The 20,556-nt window shown below is 37.9% G+C and overlaps 2 protein-coding genes across 5 annotated transcripts; one reads left to right on the top strand and one right to left on the bottom strand.

Moving 5' to 3' along the window:
• The first annotated feature begins 3,594 nt into the window (after positions 1–3,594).
• On the top strand, positions 3,595–8,275 carry LOC113348912 (SKP1-like protein 1A). 3 transcript variants are annotated; one of them, XM_026592818.1, is made up of 7 exons: positions 3,595–3,945; positions 4,326–4,751; positions 5,187–5,410; positions 5,626–5,772; positions 6,197–6,421; positions 6,735–7,024; positions 7,478–7,538. In XM_026592818.1, exons 1-6 carry the CDS (start codon positions 3,688–3,690, stop codon positions 6,982–6,984), a joined length of 1,530 nt encoding a protein of 509 aa, XP_026448603.1. In that variant the 5' UTR covers positions 3,595–3,687; the 3' UTR covers positions 6,985–7,024; positions 7,478–7,538. The 3 variants fall into 3 exon arrangements, with proteins under 3 accessions (XP_026448603.1, XP_026448602.1, XP_026448604.1); XM_026592817.1 differs by lacking the exon at positions 7,478–7,538 and having other exon boundaries at positions 6,735–7,148; XM_026592819.1 differs by lacking the exons at positions 3,595–3,945; positions 4,326–4,751; positions 5,187–5,410; positions 5,626–5,772 and having other exon boundaries at positions 6,196–6,421; positions 7,478–8,275.
• LOC113348911 (GBF-interacting protein 1-like) lies at positions 8,110–15,752 on the bottom strand. 2 transcript variants are annotated; one of them, XM_026592814.1, is made up of 10 exons: positions 15,308–15,752; positions 14,767–14,810; positions 13,905–14,010; positions 13,116–13,239; positions 12,569–12,723; positions 12,090–12,452; positions 11,220–11,592; positions 10,704–10,998; positions 9,186–9,677; positions 8,110–8,738 (listed from the first exon to the last, which is right to left on the bottom strand). In XM_026592814.1, the coding sequence occupies exons 1-10, from the start codon at positions 15,477–15,479 to the stop codon at positions 8,448–8,450; spliced, it is 2,415 nt and encodes an 804-aa protein (XP_026448599.1). In that variant the 5' UTR covers positions 15,480–15,752; the 3' UTR covers positions 8,110–8,447. The 2 variants fall into 2 exon arrangements, with proteins under 2 accessions (XP_026448599.1, XP_026448600.1); XM_026592815.1 differs by having other exon boundaries at positions 10,737–10,998; positions 15,308–15,479.
• Between the last annotated feature and the right edge of the window lie 4,804 nt (positions 15,753–20,556).

Below are 20,556 nucleotides of genomic sequence, written 5' to 3'. Positions count from 1 at the left end.
GGTGAAGATTCACAACATGGCTTCGTTCAATATCTAACTTTCTCTTCAACAAACGATACTCCGAAGTAGCATCGACATCAATACTAGACATCTCGGCTAGGAAGATAGTACTAGGCTTAAGATATTGGCACTATCGAATCAATCATAAAGAGGTAGGTGTCGAACAAATACCTTGGGTCTCGGCCAGTCGTTTCTCTAACTCTCGGGCTCGCTCCTGCTCTTGCTTTAATTGGAGACGAAGACTCTCCTTCTCTGCTATCTCCCTTCGCCGAAGAGCAGCATCCAACAACTCCTTATTGGAAGCCTGAAAACATTATGAGCGTTAACAACCACTCCACGTTATAAATGTACGAATAAAGAAAAACAACTCACCATCTGATCAAAAGTTCCCTTCAGACCGGCAGAGTACAAAGACACAACATTGATCATCTGATCATCGGACAGAGAGGCAAAGTCGGGAGAAGTGAGATCCCCTAGAGAATTGCACATTGTACCCGAGATAGTAAAGAAGGTAGTCCTACCCGAGCTCGGGGTAGAAATAACAGGAGAAACATTTTCCAACAACACGCCCTCAGGGGAAACATTTTCTTCACCAGCACCAGACTCTTCTGCCGGCGTCGGATCCTCTTTGTCTCCCACACCACCAGTACTGTCCTCCTCTTCAAAAAGATCTTCATCATCGTCACCATCAGAAACAAGGAGCACAACACCATCGGCGAGGGTGACACCTCTAACAGCAGATTGCTGGGGCATAACTTCCCCTGGGGAAGATTCATCGCCTTTCAATTCTTTTCCCCTTCCACTAGGATTACCACCTACAACGGTAGAAGAAACATCAGAAGATTTCTGAGACAACTTCCTTAGAAAATGAGACAAGGGAAGCCGCTCGTCGGGGTCCTCACCATCAGTCACTGAAGCATTCTCAACGTCTCCCTGATCAGCTTTCGATTTATGCACATGAGTCTTCGTTAGATTCATTCAAGGCAACAAATAGGGGCAAGTACATGTACTGTAGGTAGAGAAGTATATTTGTTACCTTCCATGCCTCTCCCTCGACTCCTGTGCTAGGACCCCTATCCCTCTTCTTGGAAACCGAAGCCTTAAATTGACTAATTTGAGACTGAGACTACAAAACAACAATAAATCAAAACATGGCCCATCTGGATACTCGGGACGACAAAGTCAAAACAGAAGAGGAAACTTACTCGATCAACATTGACTACCAGAACGGGTAGGACTCGGCCGGAGGAGGAAACTTGTCATTGAGAAGAGGACCGTGAATAGCATGTGGAACTCGGTCCCAAGCTACGTCACTGGTATGTTGGGCATTCTTGTTAGTCGTCTTCCCCTCAGGGTCCTCGTCCAAAAGAAGCTTCTTGAAACCCTCACGGATAGTCTTATTGCGGTGAGGACTAGCAGCAAAACCGGCGAGATCACCATAAGTGGAAGTCCCACTCCGGTAGTTGGCAGCAAAACTAGCGGGAGTATAGTCGCCTGCTTCGGACGAATCATAGGTTGACCAGGCGGTAGGAGTACACTCGCCCCGATCTCGTCTCTCCCACTCGTTTATGAGGCCAAAAGTATTGCCATTCCACTGAGCTAAGGCACGATGAGGACGATGCTTCGAAAGAGCCTCATACATAAACGAAAGGCTAGGGTTGTACATAGGGAAGCGTATCCCGAGCTCCAATTGACCTTTGGTGATGACGGTCGCCTCGGCCGAGTGAGGGAAATTCATAACATCACTTTTTTTCAGAACGCCTCTTTGGCCCGATAAGAGCCTGATGTCATAACCATGAAGATCAAAATCATTCTTCAACTGTTTGATGAACTGTTCATCAGTCAAGTCCTTGACAACTTTCTTGTCATTCCTACATGAAAATGAAGGAGAACCATCATAGAGGATAGAATTAAGGGCACGGGAATCATGATTAGAAGGACTATCAATAATAAACAAGGAATCAAGAGAAGCGCCATCGTCATCAGAAAAGGTATAACTCACACACCTTTTTTCTGTCATGGAAGGGGTTGAAGAATCCATTGAAGAGCAGAAACAACAAAACTCGAACTGAAAGGTATGAAGACAAGCAGCGAAGACACAACGACAACGATAGAGGGAGTCACGAAATGAACAAAGGGTGATTCAGTTTCCCAAGGAAATAAGAAGACAAAGAAACGATGGAGCAACAGTTGAAGGAAGAGAGAGAAGGCTGTTCTCTGAAAAGGAGAAATAAAAGACCAAGGGTTTAAGGGACGAATTTATACCCTCAGCAGTGGTAACCGACATATGAGGTCAAACAAGTCATAAAGACAACTGTAGTGGGGAACAACATGGCGTGAAATACGGCATGGGAGCGGACGTGGAAGACGAAGCAGTTTCTTCCCCTCGTGTCGGTCACACGAGTGAAAGAAGGGGCATAAATGTAGGTGTAAATAATCCACAAGTCCAGGTGGAACAATCCTAGGTAGTGAAGCATCGATAACAGATGAACCGTGAAGCATCAAATCATCTTATTTGGCCTTGGCGCGAGAAAAGAGATACCAAGGGAACCCGTGAAGACAATAAGTGTAAAGGTCGGAGGTGACTGAAGGGATGGTCATCGAGTACAAGAGCAATAAATGCACTGACGAAGTAGTTGAAAAGATAAGAAGAATCTGGTCAAAGTAAGACTCGGCTAAATATATCTAGGGCGACATCGGCAACATTCATTAAGCAGACGGCATCGGACAAGAGGACATCATGAGAAGGTATTGCTAGGCTCGGCCCAGAATCTCGGACTAAATTTTATTCCTAACCCGAGAAGGACATCAAGAAAGATGTACCACAACTTACACTGTAACTTGGATGTATCGTCACTTACGGCTATAAATAGAGGGCTATGTAGAGAGTTAAAGGGCAAGTAATCAGTGAGGGAAGAGAGAACACCAAGAGCTTAAGAGTGAGATTTGTGAGTTTGTAAGAAGATACATCCTTTGTAACCTTGAATCAAGTAATAAGATCATCCCTTTACCCCCGTGGACGTAGGTAATCATACCAAGCCACGTATATCTTGTGTTCTTGTGCTTCTCTTATTTGTTTACTTCATTAGGAGTGTGTATGTTTATCTTCGGATGTAGTTGTAGGCAGGGACGGACCCAGGAAATATAAATTTCCTTTTAAGACCCGGGCTAGAAGCCTTGGTCGAGCAAAAAAAAAAAAAATTGGCTTGTGGACTGGGAAGCCTACCCGGGCTAAAGCCCCCTTTAGCCCAGCTGTAGATCCGTCATTGGTTGTAGGATTTTCCACATCTACAACGATAAAGAAACAACAAGAAAAAACGTGCATGTACTATCTTTATCCGGAATAATTCATGCGCAACTTGCATCATTGTAATTGTAACGAATAATTCGATGGGGCGTTTGTACCCTAGAAAAAGTTTCTATTTAACAAAATAAAAAATAAAAATAAAATCAAAACACCTCGCAACTCGCAGGTTGTCCTCAAGTTACGTGCTTGTTTGGACTTTGGAGGGCTTTCCAGCTGCGGGCCTGGTGTGGGCACTAGGTATTTTGAGAACAAACACAAGGTCGTCTTCATATCTCTGGCAAGTTGGAAACTTAAAACTCTAAAATCTCTCACTAAAACAAGAAGAACGAAATTAAAATTTTCAAAAGCTGAAAACTCCTCATTTTACTATTTCATCACCCATGGACGAAGCTCAAGAAATTCTCATCAATTCACTTGAGAACTCAGGTATTTCTCTCCCAGCTGGAGTTTTCAAGATCAAAGACCTTACAGAAACTGCGTTGGTTTCGATCTGTTCTCAGTCTCTTCGTCAGATCGACAATTCTCTGTTGTTTCCTACCTCATTACCGGACTCTATGGCGGAAAGGTTTAAGATATGTTCAGAAATCTCTTCTGCTGTGAAAAAATTAGGGTATAGAGGAGATATGAGCTTCAATCAGGTACTACTACTGTTACTTCATTTTTCTTAATAAATGATGAATATTAGAATGCTTTGTTTGATTTTTAAACAAACGTCTATCAATAGGATTCTGATTTACTTAAAGGAACTATTTAGATGCAATCAAGAAGCCGAAATCATGAGACCATCTTTTTTTAATTCGAGATCATTTTTTTATGTCAATCTACGTGATCATGTGAGTAATTTCATTTGTTCATATCGAGTCTAATTTGTTTTAGTAGATTTGGGTTCTTACGAGGGAACTCCGTCTTTGCTAGTTCATGTTTTTATGCTTATGTTTGGCTAGCTGTCCTACTACTGTTTCTTCTAATTTCATTGCAATGTATATCATTCTGAAATTATATGTGTTGCTTACGGCAGTTCCTGTATCCTTCTGAAGAGGACTCCTATAAGTTGGTCAGATTTTTGGTAGATAAGCTGTCTGAGATATCAGAAGGTGGAAAAGAAGCTGACTTGAATGAGCCCGTTGCTAGTTTGGTCGTGGAACCAAGAGTGAAAGAAGAGGTCCGAGAGTCCTCAAGTACCGTTAGTGATGAGGTTATTATCAATGATCCACTTGATGCTTCTTTACCTCTGCAGCGGAATAATGAGCCTGCTATTGCAAGTTTATCAAAATCAGAATCACTTGAATCAAATGCGGAAGATGCTGGATACGAAAAAGAGGGGGAAATTATGGAGAACTCCTCAGAGATAATCAAGGCGGCTGCTGATTCACCACCTCAAGTAAATGATAGTACTACGAAACTTAAGCAGAAACTGGCCTCTCTACAAGCGTCATCATCCAGGGTAAGTTGGAGCAAGATAGTAAACTTGCTAGATATATGAATTGGACTAGATCAGAGGATTTTCTGTTTCTGATAGTGATTCTGACCCATTTCTCAAAGGCTTTGCAAATAAAATAAAGCTAATTAGGCTGAAGCACCAAAAATTTTAAGTCATAGTTTTTGAGACACAAATATTTTCTCTTCAGTAAAAAGGACCACAAAGTAAACTTCAGTGTGCGTACCTCAGGTTTTTGTATACCAAAATAGTGTATCCTTTACTGATTTGGGGATGCATTCTGAAGCTTTCGGTTTTGGTCCTTTGTAGCATAATTGTTGCAGATATGACTAAAAGTATATTATGAGAAAGCAATAATGGGTCATAGATTCTTTTCTTTCCTTTTTCAAATCCAAACTGGTTACAGACTCCTGATTGGCTTGTTTCATTGATTGTCTTCAGTTAAAAAGTAGCATCAAAGAGTTACGAAGCCAAGAAACGATGCTGCAGAAGGAAGTGGCAGAGAAAACTTCAGAATCTCATCTTTTAGAGGTGGACAACGAGTTGTTGAAATGGGCAATAAGAATGACATCAGATGAGCAGCATCCTTTGGACTTCCATATTGAAGACCTAACTAGACAATTAGAATCGAGAAGGCAGTCTCTCTTGCAGTTGGAGGCGCAATGGTATTACTCATTTCTTCTCTTGGAAATCAACATTTTCCTACCTTGTAACCAGGCTACAGACCAATCATAAATATTTGGAGACGATTTCGAGAAATGTATGATTGGAGGCAGGAAAAAATGGTTTATGAAACACTGAACAGTTCAAACCTCTTTTATTTTGAATGAAATACTGTTTATTTGTGGAAGTAAAAAACTAAGCTGCCTTTGTCCTACAGCGATGCAGTTGAAAAATCTTTCTCGGAGAAAAAAAGAAGCCTCGAGGAATCACGTAGCATGCAAAATCCAGAAGTGCTGGAAAAACTTCATAAGGTGCATGAAATCGAGCCTGAAACAGAGGCAATCAGATCTGAAATTAAAAAGAGGTATTTTAACTTCAAGACATAAATACAGTAATTAAGTAAATTTTAAGCTTAAAAAAAAAGAGAGTAAAACTTCTTTTATCTGTATCTAACTAATTAAAAATTTAAGGAATCTACTGGTCTGAAAATAAATTTGAGGCAAAGGTTTTAGAAAGTATTGTTTTTGGTAATGGAGCATGGGATATTGTTTGAAGCTGAACTATTTTAGTTGATAAATTAAGAAGCAAAATTCTTTTTAGCTGCCAAAGATGTCTGTTTGATGTGACATCGAGGAAGATTGTCTTCACAGTTCTGATCTCCTTGCACTGTAATAAGAGAATAAAATAATTATACAAATTTCTGTAAGCAGATTCAGTAATTTCTTGTGCTCATTTGATTAAAACATTCAGTGGTACTAATTTAACTTGCTGACGGACTAATAATTCAGAGAGGAAGAACTTTCCAGACTTACAGTGGAGCTTAAGAGCCAACCCAAAGGTGCGTCAAGAAAATCCTATATTCAGAGGATAACAGAGATTACTAAAAACAGCAGGAAACAAGATGCAGACATTGAGCGCATCTTGAAAGAAACACGTGAGCTTCAGTTGGAGAGCAACTCCATTCAAGACCGTCTTCATCGAACTTTCACCGTAGTTGATGAGACTGTGTTCAGGTATATGATTTGCTGTAGCTTTTAATATATTTGTGCTGCTGTTTGTTGAGACACCATTTAAATAAAGCTAAAACGTAATATACAAGAGATACTACTACAACTACCTTGTTGGAGATGGTCAAATGAATTATACATAGAGAAATATAATCTACTTCCAAACGCAAGTTAGAGCTTCTCAATTTGGTTTAATGGTTAATTGTTAGTTACAAGTTTGCTTATAATTTGGAAATAGAAAAAAAATAAAGAAAAAATAAAAGTAGTGTTCTGCTTGGATACTTAACTGAGATTGAGATTTGTGTTGTTTCTTGTGTAGGGATGCAAAGAAAGACCCAGTTAGGCGGCAAGCTTATTTGCTACTGACTAGCATCCACGAGAGTTTTGATTTGTTATCCCAGAAAATCCTAGCAACTGATAGAGCAAGAAGAGCAGTAACTGAACAAGAAGCAAAGCTTGCAAAGATGGCCTCTAACAGTTTAAACATGTACAAGCTGCAAGCAGATCTTGAAGCCATCAGGAGGGAAAATGAGTTCCTAGAACAACAGCAACCGCTCAGAGATGCATAAACTGCACATCTATTGTGAATTTATTTCTTTATTGCATAATGTAATACTTAATAAGTACTTGTCAATCATCAGTACATAAGCTACAGCATGCCAAAGCATTACAACCTTAAGTTGTAAACTTGTAGATTTTTACCCTCGAGCCAGTACAGTAAAATCTGCTCATAGAAACTCAGGTTTCAGAACTCAGTAGGAGCTGTAGTATTGCGGAAGCAAAAACAGCTAGGATTTGGTGCCAAGACATACGTCCTTTGCTTTCCAAAACTTGATCTTCAGTTTCCCGAACGAAGACAACTTCTTCTATCCCAAAATTTAGCAATCCCTTCCTAGTCCAAAATTTTAGCAAGCCTTCCTAAATATAGAATTCGAAAGGCCTATATATATCTGTGAGCAAAGGAATTGGGTTCTCACTTCTCACAGTCGATTCTTTCTTGTCTGCTTTTCTTCCTCTGTTCATCAAAATTTCTAATTTTTCTTTCAAACTTTGTTTGAACAGGTCATCATGTCGACTTCAAAGATGGTAAACTTGAGTTCTGATGGAGAAGCTTTTGAAGTTACTGAAGATGTTGCCCTTCAATCTCAAACAATTAAGCATATGATCGAAGACGATTGTGCTGACAACGGAATACCTTTGCCTAATGTAACAAGCAAGATTCTGGCTGAAGTTGTTGAATACTGCAAGAAACATGTCCCAAGTCCTAAAGGGGACGATGCTAAAGCTGAGGAAGAAGAAAAACTTAAGACCTGGGATGCTGATTTTGTTAAGGTCGATCAAGCTACATTGTTCGATATTGTCTTAGCAGCAAACTACTTGAATATTAAGAACTTATTGGACTTGACTTGCCAGACAGTTGCGGATATGATCAAGGGAAAGACACCGGAGGAAATTCGCAAGACGTTCAATATTAAGAATGACTTCACCCCTGAGGAAGAGGAGGAGGTTAGAAGGGAGAACCAGTGGGCTTTTGAATGATATGTTTACTGTGTTATGTTACTTTTCAAGCATAAGCATGTTGTTTTACTGTATTTCTAGGTTTTCTTAAAGAATTGTTCCTCTTTTTTTTCTTTTACAAAATTCCAATCTAACTCTTCCTCTGAAATTTTAAATTGATCCAGTTTAAATCTATATAATCTAATCATACTTCTATAATTAGTTTACTGTCTTACCAATGATTAACAAATAATAACACAAAAACATTTTAGCAATTAACAGAAATATATGGACAAGGGACTATGAGATTTACTTAAGGATAACCTTATTTTGTCTCTTTCCAGCAGTCCCCAAAGAAATATGGGTAGTGCCCAAAAAATGATTCACCTTTTACATATTTACATGCTCCAATAAGGCCAATGCTGTATCTTCATCTTGATGCTTTCCCTCCTTCCATAACATTTCTTCTTCAAAAATCCCTAGATTAACTGGGTACTCTTTGTTCTATGAGTCGCAAGAATTTTTATACCATATTTCAGTGATTATTGGTCCAGTTGATTGGAGCACGTTGAGGCTGTTGATAAATACCAGTTGTTGGTCCCAAAATTTCTACACCCCCAGCCATTTGGGACTGTTGCAGCAGTGGATGCACAGATGCAGCAGAGACCGTCTGTGCGGGGTGATATACTCCACCAAATGCACTATGGCCGCCTTGTGGTGGGAAGGTAACATGCTGCCCTTGCGGAGAAAGATTGTAGAATGAGCTAGCCTGCATTCCAGAAATGTCACGGCTCGGTGCGGGAACCCAGACAGCTGAACCTTCACTCTGTAGACAAAAAGCTCACAGTTATCAGCAAATACCTTCATCTTCCAGATAATAAGTAAAATTAACTCACACCATATCTCGTATTTTAAAAATGTATCTCAACTAGGTTAAGAACATTTTACTAGAATGGATTGGCCTAACAAAATATGAACAGCAGGGTCCTGATTGACTTGAACTACCAATTTAAAAATCGCTAACACAATCAAATACTTAAGCTGATGAAAGCCAACATACTTGTTTGGAAAAATAGACAGCAACTTCCAAACTTGATATAACAACTTCCATGTAAATATAAGAAAAAAGTTACGAGTTGCAAAGTCCCACACCACAAGCAATGGGGGAAAGTAATATCCATAACTTTCTCGAATTATTAACTAACACATGCAATTTCCACTAATATATACTAGAAAGCGAACTGCAATCAAGAAAAGAGAAACAAAAATGGACCTGTTGTCCGGTGATATAGACATTATTTTCCTTGCTCTGAGGTGCAGCACGATCCTCACTGCCATTTGAGTTAGCAGCAGTCGTAGCTGGACTAGGACCATAACCAGCTGAGGAGGAACTATATGGTCCATAACCGGTTGGAATTCCGATATGGGCTGAATTTCCTGTATTAGTTCCAGGTTTATAGTGTGGAAAAGAGTATTTGATGCCACTGGCAGCTGCAGGAGATGGATATACACTGCCAGTGGGAGGTTGCTGAGGGAAAGCAGGGTTGCTCAAAAAATGGTGAATTGTTGGAGGTGGTACATAGAATGGGGAGAAAAATTGGCTATATGGAATGTAATTAGGAGGATAATGGGACAGTACACCGGCAGGTTGCCGAAAAACAGGAACTGATTGCTGGGTCATAGGTACAGAGCTCTGCATCACTCCGGCAGCCTGGGTCACAAGTGGGGTTGGACCAGCTGTAGATAGAACCATAGAATTCCCACTCTGCATTTGATCATGCACACAAGCATTAAAAAATGGGAACGAAATATGAAGACTGCGAACGGGAAAGTAAATTAGCAAATCCAATGACATGTAGATATTAGCATTCAAGAGAGAATACATAGCTTAAAAAGTTCAGTAAAAACTTTACTTTCAGCTTCTGAAAAGAAAACTGTATAGTACTTCCTAGCAAACGATATGCATTAATTAGTATAAACTATGAAGAAAACTGGATAAGTCATAAACAGCATAAAAGTTATGTTCCTTACTCCCATCACAATAGCACATCATCAAGATGAGATGAAATTATGGTTTAACAATTCAAAATGAACCCCGCAAACTTTGTCCTTGCCATATCCAAAAATCAAGAACATTATTCAGGAATGTACAGCTAATACAAGTTCACTTGTCAAACGAGATGGTTGATTTATTTCAAATGAGACTTACCAACTACCAAGTCTTTCTGAAAACACTTGGAATCAGACAAGTAGTGTTCGTTTTGATAATATGCAATTCGATCTTCGTCAATCATTAAGAGTGCCACATTCGCAGTTTCTGTTTTTATAATTAATGAATAGATTATTTTTACTTGCACTAGTACTGCATCTCTAAAGAAGGCGCCCACTACCATCAACACCAAGACGGTATAAATGGGTATGGATCAAATGGTTGCTAGACCTGAATGGCATTCAAGTGTCTGAAGGTTATGAAACAGACTAAGACAATATGAGCCGTTCAAAATTTGCAAAGGTGTCGGCGAAGTGCTAATATACGTGTTCAGTCAAATCAAATATTTTTAAGAGAGGGAATATGGTAGGAACTAATATGCAACCCGGGAAGTGCTTAGAGTCCAGATACTACGGTATAAAGCAATTCAGAAAGAGGATAGAGTAATAACACTCTATATATGAACAAATAACTTACTAGAAGCATGATATATGCTGGAAACATGAAGCACTGTGTGATAAAAAGAAAAAGAGCAAACAAACATAGAGCAACAAACTCGTCAATAAAGAATTTAGCGCTTACGACGAAGCCTGGAAGACGGGAGACATCACGTGCCTGAGGCTCGGAGCTATCAAATGGAGCAAACTGAGTTCCTAGCATAGGTGGCATCAATCCGAAAGTGGAGTAAGTTGGTGCAGTATGAACGACAGAATAATGAGGACCCACGGGTGGCTGAGCCATCTCTGGCTTGGAGTGGTCGTATTCCGGCACTGCAGTTTCTGCATCTCCAGGAGTTGAATTTTCTGGTATATCCCTCGGAGATGGTGCATCATTATGATAATCTCCTTCATCAGAGTTTGGGGACGTATTTTGAATGCTGCATAAAACAGTGAAGCTAAAATGAGAAGAAAATATGTGAATTGTGTGAGACAGAAGATGCTAATTTAGTTGTGGATCCCCCATTGAGGAACACATTCCACTGTATATGTCATGGTGGCGTTCAAACTGAAACCACACACCCATACCGCAATCAAACACCAACTTAGTAGATAAATATTAAACTGAACTGCAAATGAGAAATAAGTAAATCATGAGGACCTTGATGAATGATCCTCATCAGCTTCTTCAATCCCTTCGGAGGTTTCAGATACAGGTGTTCGGCTCTTGTTACTGCCGTAGAAATCACCATAGTTCACAACAAAGTTGGCATCAAAGCTTCCAAAACTCAAGCCAGATCTTTCAGCTTCAGCAACTTGGAGATGGTTTGGAATGATAACATGCTGCCCATGCGAAAAATGCAACTCTTGTAACTTCTTCTGCAGGTTTGAGGTCTCAGTCTCAGAAGAAGAGGCACCGACTGTAGGCAATGATTCGGCACCAGCTTCGGCTTCATATGTGCCAATGGCTCCAAACACTACGGCTGGATTAGGGGTTATTGGTTTTGGTTTCCACTCCTTAATCGGCCCTACAGCTGAAAACAAAAAGTAAAATAGCCATTGTTTAACTTCAAGTAGGGTCATTCACTAGTTTAAACCATTAGTTGCTATGAATACAATTTTATAAGCAGTTATAGATTACTTAAAGTAAAATAAAAAGAGCTCAAATCGACCAAGTTGTGCGCAATATCTGCAACAGGACAAAACATCGCCAATGAAGATAGGGAAGCATTAACATAAAAATCAATATGTTATTGTATCTTAGCGAAAAATCTCCTACAACAAGTGGGAATCGCAAATTCAATAGAGAAAGGGAAAACGGAGGAAGATAAGGAAAAGAGAAGAACTGGGATAATTTATACTATTAATCTAACTTTGGCTTAACAAATTCTTTGGACACCTTATTTTCTGCAGGGCAGTTCAATATGATAACCAAAAGCTTTATTAGCTACCTGTTTTTCTTACTGGTGCATCCATGAATGGGAAAAGAACTATACTTCGGCTGAAAAGTAATAAGTGTCAGCTATACTACCTTTCTGAGAGGCGATAAGTTGTTGCGACCTGCTACCATAACTAGATGAAGGTCTACCAGCATAAACTCCACCAGGAATAGACGACAACGAAGGTTGTGATGATTCCAAGACCTGAGACTTTTCATCTCCCTGGAATTTGTTAGGAATCTTTTCAAGCATGAAAGAGTTTTCGAAGTCTGAAGTTGATTTTTCGTTTATCAATGGTGAAAACTGAGAAATGTTTGCATCATGAGACACAAGTTTGCCCACTTGATGATGATCTCCTACATTTGCGGAGGCGATCAATTTGCTCTCAGCAGGAACTACATGACTCGAAGAAACAACTGTTCGTTGATCACCCATTTCATGGATAGCTGTGCCACCTGCAACAGAAAGTCGTGAGTTGCTAAATGGCCTCTGCACAACACCTGAAGCCTAAGTTTTCAATCAGACAGAAATGTTAAGTGATTAGAACTTTGTGATCATTGCAGAGATGTACCTTTGACCGCATTGACAGGTGGTGGTAGTACACTCCCCAGCTTACTGGCACCATAAACTGAAGTCTCTACAAGATGATTGGTGCCATGGCCTGCAGAGGCATTTCGAAGTCCATGAGCAGCATTATTTGGACCGTCATTTGTAGGTACTACAGAGCTGTGGCATGAAATATACTGTCAGCAACATGTATAACAACATTACTCATCGTAGTAACTCTCACAGAGCAGATGTGTAAATTATTATTTTATATGCTAAAAGGTCATCAAACTAGTGATCCGGGATCAAGGACGTAGAGCTCAGGACTTTGGCCCCTAGGATCTATTAGTATAGTTAGTAACTTAGTATTTGGATTTTTTTACTACCATTATTGGTAGCATTATTGTTATTATCATCTTCATTTTTTTAGTATTAATTTTATTTCTTTTTGTGACTTCCAACATGGGTTTCATTTCTAACCCACCCCAATTTGTTTGGGACAAACGAGAGTATGGATCAGGCAAATTGATTCGATTGGATCTCCCAACAATAAAAAGAGAAAGGAAAATAACCTTGAATGGGAAATTGTTGCCTTATTTTCTATCTGCTGAGAAGGTGGTGTAGAAGCTGGTGCGACACCTTTCTCTGTTCCTTGACTGACTCCGTATTCCTTCCCAGCAGTCCTTCCACCAGCATCTAATAAACAGCAGACGAGTAACAGACTTAAGATTCGTATAAAAGGATACTAATGATAGCCGGCCACAAGAAAGAAAACTGAATGACATGCACAGGACATCTTGAAACTAACAAGTAACAAGCTTGACATGCATGAAGAACTTCAAACCTAGTTTGACAAGCTGTAGATATGATTGAAACTCTACCAAACATAGTATGTTATGCTACAGACAACTGTAATGCATGAACAGACTTCAAACCTAGCATAACAATTTGTAGATAAAAGCGAAACTCTAGCAAACATTGTATGCTATACTAGACATGTTAGAAATGACCGTAGAGACTTCAAAGCAGATATAACCAATACCCTAGCCAACATAGTATGTTCTGCTCGAGATGTTTGAAAAGCATGAAGAGGCATCCAACCTAGTTTAATATGATTCGCAAATAAGTGAAACTCTAGCGACCATATCTATGTTGCGCTAGAGATGCCGTACACATACTTTCAACAAAAACACTACAAATATGAGCAGATCTTATTAACTTATTTATTTTAATAAAAAGAAGAAGAAGAAAAACATGTGAAAAAATCAGTAATTACAATGTATATAAAAATAAATAAATGATTCCTATTGAGAAGCAGTTGAAATTGCAAATGAGACACTGAGATTGAAAGCCAGTTATACCATGAACAATGTGACGAGTAGAATGGTTACCCTGACCCCCCCTACCCGCTCGTCCCTGTGGGCCTGGTCTCCACCTGGAATCCGAAGGTTCTCTGTTGCTCGCATTCTGCAACAAAGAAAAAAATGGGGAACTACAACATTAATATTTTAGGGGGGACATGAAGATGCATCAAGGAGCATTTTTAGAACCAGAGGGAGGAAATGCTAGCTTGATCACGCATTTCAAATTCTAATATATAATCTTGGCTAGAAATACAACTTGGGGCAAGATTAAGATTTTGCATATATTCTGCACTTAATGATGATGCTTCAGAGTTTCTTACACTCAATCAATCTCCTGAAAATGCATGCAAATGTGCTCTATTTAAGAACACTCACCAAGACTACAACTGTGTTATATTAGATGAAAAGAGGTTATCTTCTTGACAACTCATAAAACTGTGTCTCTGATCACTTTAATCGAAGGAGTTGTTCTTTTTATGCAACTAGCAATAAGAAGTTTATACAGGGATTACCTAAAGTCTTAAGTACATTCTGATCAACAACATCAATAGTTAATGGAATTCACTAGAGAGTCCTGTAAACAACGAGACACTAGTAGTAGTTAGAAGTAAACTAACAGCGGTCCAAGGATACTTTAAAAGTCTGACCTAAACTCTTTCAACCGAATAGAATGAAACCTATAAAACAACCAGCTACTATCATCTCTTCACCGGATGAAGAGAAGTTAAATAGGAAATACTTAACCAAAAGCAACTGATTTAATTTAGGCTATAACTCAGAATGGAGACCAGATCTTACTGACAAATTTTTATCTTACTTTCATTGATAGTACAAAGAAAAGCATAGTAAGAAAGCTTACCTCTTGTTTCTTGTCACGCTTCCTCTTAACCTCATGAAATGTATCTACAAAAACAGCCATGAAAATGTATTTACCATTCACTTTTGTTAATGACTGACATGGCTAATCATATCTCTATACAATGAAAAATGATATTCGGAAAATTGATACGAGGCAATGGAATAATATCAAAGGTATAAAGTTAAAGGCAGAAACAGAAACAGGTTCCCTTAAATTTTGTAAGTGTCAGAATGACACCTCAATTAAAGCCACATAATTTAGTAAGCAGAAGTTCCTATTTTTTGTCTGCAATCTGTCAGGCAACAAGAACTAACCCATCATTGTAAAATTACTACATCTCCAGTGAAACCCACCAAATCCCATCACTAACCTAGCTCAATTATCACAAGATTCACAAAATAGGAAACAAAAACACCCAATAAAACAACAGATCGCACTGTGGATTCATACCCAAAATAGACAAAATAACCCAAATTGAAACAAAACTGACCCTGCAGAATATGACTTGAATAAGTAAGATGAAGAAGAAGAAAGAGAGTACCTTGATACAAAAGCTTCTGAGTAGTCTCATTCGGATCCATAGAACACTCTTTGAGCATTGCATATATCTCATCATCGCTGTGATTACCAGCGATCTCTTTAATGTTCTGGATCATCTTCTTAACATTGTTTGGAATTGAAACCCTAGAAGAAGATGAAGAATTCCCGCTCATGATTACTCACTATAATTATTACAGAAATCTGAAGCAGCCCAGGAAGGAAGGAAGGAAAAAAAAAATCAGAAACAAAATCACCAGCAAACAAACAAAAAGAGAGACAGAGACATAAACAGAGAGATAGAGATTGGTGTAATTGAATGTGAATTGTTTGATCTGTGCTGTGACAGAAGAAAAACAAAGGGAAAAAAATTTGAAGAAGAAGAAGAGAGAGGGGAGCTATTGAAGTGTTCAGACAATAATACGTCTCGTCTGGGACTTTTGAAAGTGTTGTTGGCTAAACAACTAAGAGCCGAGGTGTCACTGTGGACCGTTTAAAAGAGAACCGATCCCAGGTTTGAAACCTTTGTCTACAGGTGAAAACTACTGTCAAGTGTCAACTACTAATCAACCCGTTCATAACTTCACATGTTATGCGGGTTTGATTATTTCAAGCCCACCAGATGGTTTAAAGTTACATAACTTGCCGAAAGTACAAGCGTGGGATTGGATGTCTCAGACACCGGTTACATGAGACTTCTTAGCTAACTTACCCAAACTGTCTGTTGCCCATTTATATACTTACAGGTAGAAACGATCATACAGAGTGAAGCCGTTTTTACAGTCTTGGACATAAGAAAAAAGTGTCCAAATTGTGAAGAACAATCACCGTTAGCAAAAAGTGTCCAAATGGTGAAGAACAATCTCCGTTTGCAGCATTGACCAGCGATAGATTGCCGACGATAGAGACTATGTCTTGAAGTTGTGGTTTTTGAGATCATCCAATAACTGTTAAGAGAGCTTGTGCTTCTGCTTCAATTACTGATTTTGCGGAGGTTGTCCAACATCTGGTTGCTGCAAATCTTTCATTGGGCCTGTAGATAACGACTCCACAACCTGCAGACATGGAATGTTTTCCCAAGGAAGCATCAATAAATATAAAAATAATCTCAGGATTATGATTCATAAAAGCAGGAGTAGATAAGTGCTTATTAGAAATTGGAGAAGTTAAAAATAATTCTACTTTAGATTCGAAAATAACTTATGAGTACGTGCCAAAATCTTTAAATGTATTTTAATCTTATGAATAGTAACAACAATTCACTAAGTCTTGTTATCCGTACTAGCATTGCATCTAGCTTTCCATATTTGTCATATGATACAAATATAAAGATTATGCTCTTAAATGGTGTCAGAACTAGAATCCGATCTCTGAGAGAAGAAAAGTTAGGAATAATAGCAAATACTTGAGGACATAAACTAAACCAGGTGGCTCTAGCAAATGTGCAATGATAAAAACAAATGATCTGTTAGTGCATTTCTCGGTTGAACCCACCTAGCGTCGAGGTTGGTTGTCATATTTTAGTATCAAAACTCATAAGTTGCTTGATTAGATTACTAGAGTAAACTTCGTTTGGTTAGACTAGGAAGTCTAGAAATGTTGAGACATACAAGTATTACTCTGAAGACCTGAAGATTCCGAATATGTATCGACATCAACGATAACACCATCCTTCCACTTGAGGTTAGTAATACATGACTTGACTTGTTTCCGTTTCTATATTGTAAGCTTTCAAGTCGTTTCTGATTGAAAACATGACATGCGAAATTATATATGTGAAACTCTAGTATAATAGACTTGATCATCATATTGTGATCAAAGTGTCAAGGAACAATATATCAAAAGTGATAAGTGTTTTATATCGGTATATTGAATTACGAGGTATAATGCTTATCATTTGGACTTCGTAATTGCGACATCGACATAATCTTTGTAACTCGTTACTAGATTGTGTAGTGAACGTAGGTTTGACTTTATACCTAGAACTATGTTTAATTACATGAGTTTAAGGAAGTAGACGTACAAACTTGTTTTGTAGTTGAAAGGAAATAAAAATGATTGATAGTCTAGTTTTCATCAAAGATCTTAGGATTGGACAGATCCTAACCTATATAGGCAATCAAGGTGGAACCGATCCTAGTTTATGTTGGGAGTTAAGGTAGAACTGATCCCTATCTATATTTGGAGTCAAGGTAGAACTGATCCTAACTTGCTTTAGGAGTCATGGTACAACTGGTCCCAATAAGCAAAACTGATTTCTCTAAGGCACATACACTTTAGGGTTTGTGTGATTTGGAAATTAGGTTTGCAAAATAGGAAAGTTCAAATGTCGATATAATGAGTAATTTGAACATGTGCTGAAATCTCATTTCTTTATTGTTCGAAGATATTATTTGATACTCAAGGTGAGATCCCAAACCGAAATAGTAGATAATCTTTTTGATATTTTCGAAATTAATATGTTTTGTTTTACCAGCAATCAAAACATATCTCTGGAAAGACATATTAGTTAGGTGCTAGCTAATATTGAATTTCCCATGAAGATTTCGTTATACAGTTGGATATTTGTTTTATAAAACTGAATTTAGGTGATTTATTGCATATCTTAAGAATATCTTCGGTTATGGAAATTCCTTGGTGTCCAAACTACCTTGGTCCATAAAAATGAAGTTTGTTCTTCTTACAAACTTATCATGAGCCACGCAAACTTCTTCTTTGTTGTTTCTGGTGTAGCCGACTAATAGTATTCTCGTAATACTATCTTGGAGAGGAGGGTAACCTAATTAGGCGAAATATCTTACTTCCATTAGTTTAAAGACTTCTTTGAGATCAAGAAGCATCTACTAGTACCGTTGGTGGAAAACTAGAATTGCATTGTTATTTTGGTTTTCGATTATTAATGATTATTCTCGAGAGCCTTATCTTATGACATAAGGTCACTCAAACTAGATTAAGGGATTAACATTGACTTGTGATCATCCATTGTTAACAAACTTTGTTTTGTGCTTGATCAATCATAAGTCAGGAGTCAAGTTTGTTATTGCGCAGGAACAGAAGACTATTGCAGATTGAAGACAAGAAGACTTTTCTTATTGGTTTTGTATCTTCGTGATTTGCTTCGTGCACAAACTTGATCGGCTGGGATCCAGCTAGATCTAGTTTATCTTTTGATAAACTTGTTATTGCTGGTCATATTTAGATCCACAAGCTATCATTTGGTGGAACTCTTCAGTATCTGAATCTAGTACTTCTGTTTGACTCGATCTGGTTAACTTGTTTAATGCATATCTTGGAAGATCTAAAACCCGACAAAGGAGCTTAATTGAGTTTATACATAAAAACATTTGTCACACTCAACATACATATCTCTAATTGATTTTCTGAGATAAGAGAGTGGTTGCCAAACATATTAATCCTTTACTGTTGGAAGGCGATCGAAAGGGTTGAGTGCTTAAAGTCTTCAGGGAGGTTGAAGCAAATTAAGATAGTGGAATCTATCTTAGGACTCACGTGTGTTAGACAGATTGGTTGTAGGCGCAGGGATACCGTTAGAGCACTGCTCGGTCGAACTCGCAAGCGTTGCTATTTCAATCTTGTTGTCAAGTTTAGTTTCCAAAACTATAAGTCTTCATTTCTAGTCTACTTATAACTATGTCTCAGATTAGGATATAATGTGTAGTTGTGCTTTAGACTTCACGGCGTTCATCGATTGAATACGAAGAACTACTAAGGGGAGCTTGTGGAACTTCATCAACAAAAGGTATGCGGAGACTTGAACTCATCTATCACTCAGAAGTCTATTTCTATTCTATCTCCTATTAAGACAAAAGTTGTATAGATATATAGAATTTATATTATACACATTTAATATATCGAGCTGAGTTTAACTCGCTTGCATATTTATCGAAATACAGTAGAACCTCTTTATATTAATACTCTTGGGCATCTACAAGATTATTAATATAGGGAGGTTATTAATATAGAGAGGTACCTATAAAAAATGTAGAAAAATAAAGTTCAATGTATGTGCAATGTATTTGCAATTGTATTTAGATGATATATACACATTTTTATAGTTCCAATATACAAGTGCATGTATATATCTTGTAATTTATAGTTCCAAGATGCTTGGAAGCTTTAAACATGCTCGATAAGTTGGAAATATTTTGTCTTCAACAAGAAGGAGTATATCTTGATGAGATATTACGTATCCGCAAGTTAAAAGATGCCGCAATAATCCAAAAAATTACTTCTTTTTCTCAAACAACTATAGATAAATATTTTGTTTAATAATAAATTTAATGTAATTAAATATATATTTTTTAATATAATATTGATTATTACTATTTGGAAGTAAGTTCTTTAAGGCGGAACTGGAAAAAATCATTAATATTAAACTGGAGAGGTTATTACTATTTCTCATTGGCCCAAGTTGGGACCATAAATTTTTATTAATATGTGGAGGTTATTAATATATAGAGTATCAATATATGGAGGTTCTAATGTGTGTGTTGGTAAGCTTTCGCTTTAACCAAGTTCATCTTTATTTTTTACGAAAGTCAAAAGATGATCATTTGAAAATGGTCAGGTAACATCTTACATTATTTGTGTGAGAAAATCATTTGATGTAGACTCGGAATATTTCGTATTGATCTAGTGATCACTTGAAAATTGCTTTGAAGCTAATAATTTGTGTGAGACATCTATTCCCGTCTTCCAAGAATATTTCAATGATTAAGATGGAGTTTAGAACGATTAACCATTGATTGGATATAACACAGTATGCGTACTTGTATGTTAACTGTTGCAATTTATTCAAAGTCCGAGAACCATAGTATGCATACCCGTATGCGTAATGGTTTGATAGTTGAAGTCCGAGAACTTAGTATGCATACCCGTATGCATACCGTCTGAAAAGTTCAAGTCTGGGAATTCAACTGAGTTTGGTAACGTACGACAGTATGCGTACCCGTTCTCATACTGGCGAACCCAGACCAAGTCCGGAACTCTAAGTATGTGTACCTGTTTGCATACTTGAGTAGGTTAAGTTCTAAAATCGGTTTGTACATGAACAAATATATTTATATATTAAGGAGTACAATATTTTGCAAATCGTGGATATAATGTTCATGAATTGATTTAAGTGAATCAAAATCGATTTTGCTTCAATTGTGTCTTGTATACTTCTAAGAGAATATAAGCAATTGAACAACTCCATAACTAGTTTCATTTGAGTCATTTGAACTAGTTGTG

The sequence above is a fragment of the Papaver somniferum genome, chromosome 2, assembly GCF_003573695.1.
Source record: "Papaver somniferum cultivar HN1 chromosome 2, ASM357369v1, whole genome shotgun sequence".
In the NCBI taxonomy this organism is placed as follows: Eukaryota; Viridiplantae; Streptophyta; class Magnoliopsida; order Ranunculales; family Papaveraceae; genus Papaver; species Papaver somniferum.
This window is presented reverse-complemented; position numbering and strand designations above follow the sequence as displayed.

What these genes read in the sequence shown, in the direction of transcription:
- LOC113348912 (XM_026592818.1), top strand. Translation starts at nt 3,688, where the DNA reads ATGGACGAAGCTCAAGAAATTCTCATCAATTCACTTGAGAACTCAGGT. An exon ending in TACAAGCGTCATCATCCAGG is followed by an intron (nt 4,752 to 5,186) that starts GTAAGTTGGAGC and finishes GATTGTCTTCAG; the next exon opens with TTAAAAAGTAGCATCAAAGA. An exon ending in GTTGATGAGACTGTGTTCAG is followed by an intron (nt 6,422 to 6,734) that starts GTATATGATTTG and finishes TTTCTTGTGTAG; the next exon opens with GGATGCAAAGAAAGACCCAG.
- LOC113348911 (XM_026592814.1), bottom strand. Translation starts at nt 15,479, where the DNA reads ATGAGCGGGAATTCTTCATCTTCTTCTAGGGTTTCAATTCCAAACAAT. An exon ending in ACTTATCGCCTCTCAGAAAG is followed by an intron (nt 11,593 to 12,089) that starts GTAGTATAGCTG and finishes TTTTGTTTTCAG; the next exon opens with CTGTAGGGCCGATTAAGGAG. An exon ending in TCTATATCACCGGACAACAG is followed by an intron (nt 8,739 to 9,185) that starts GTCCATTTTTGT and finishes TTTTGTCTACAG; the next exon opens with AGTGAAGGTTCAGCTGTCTG.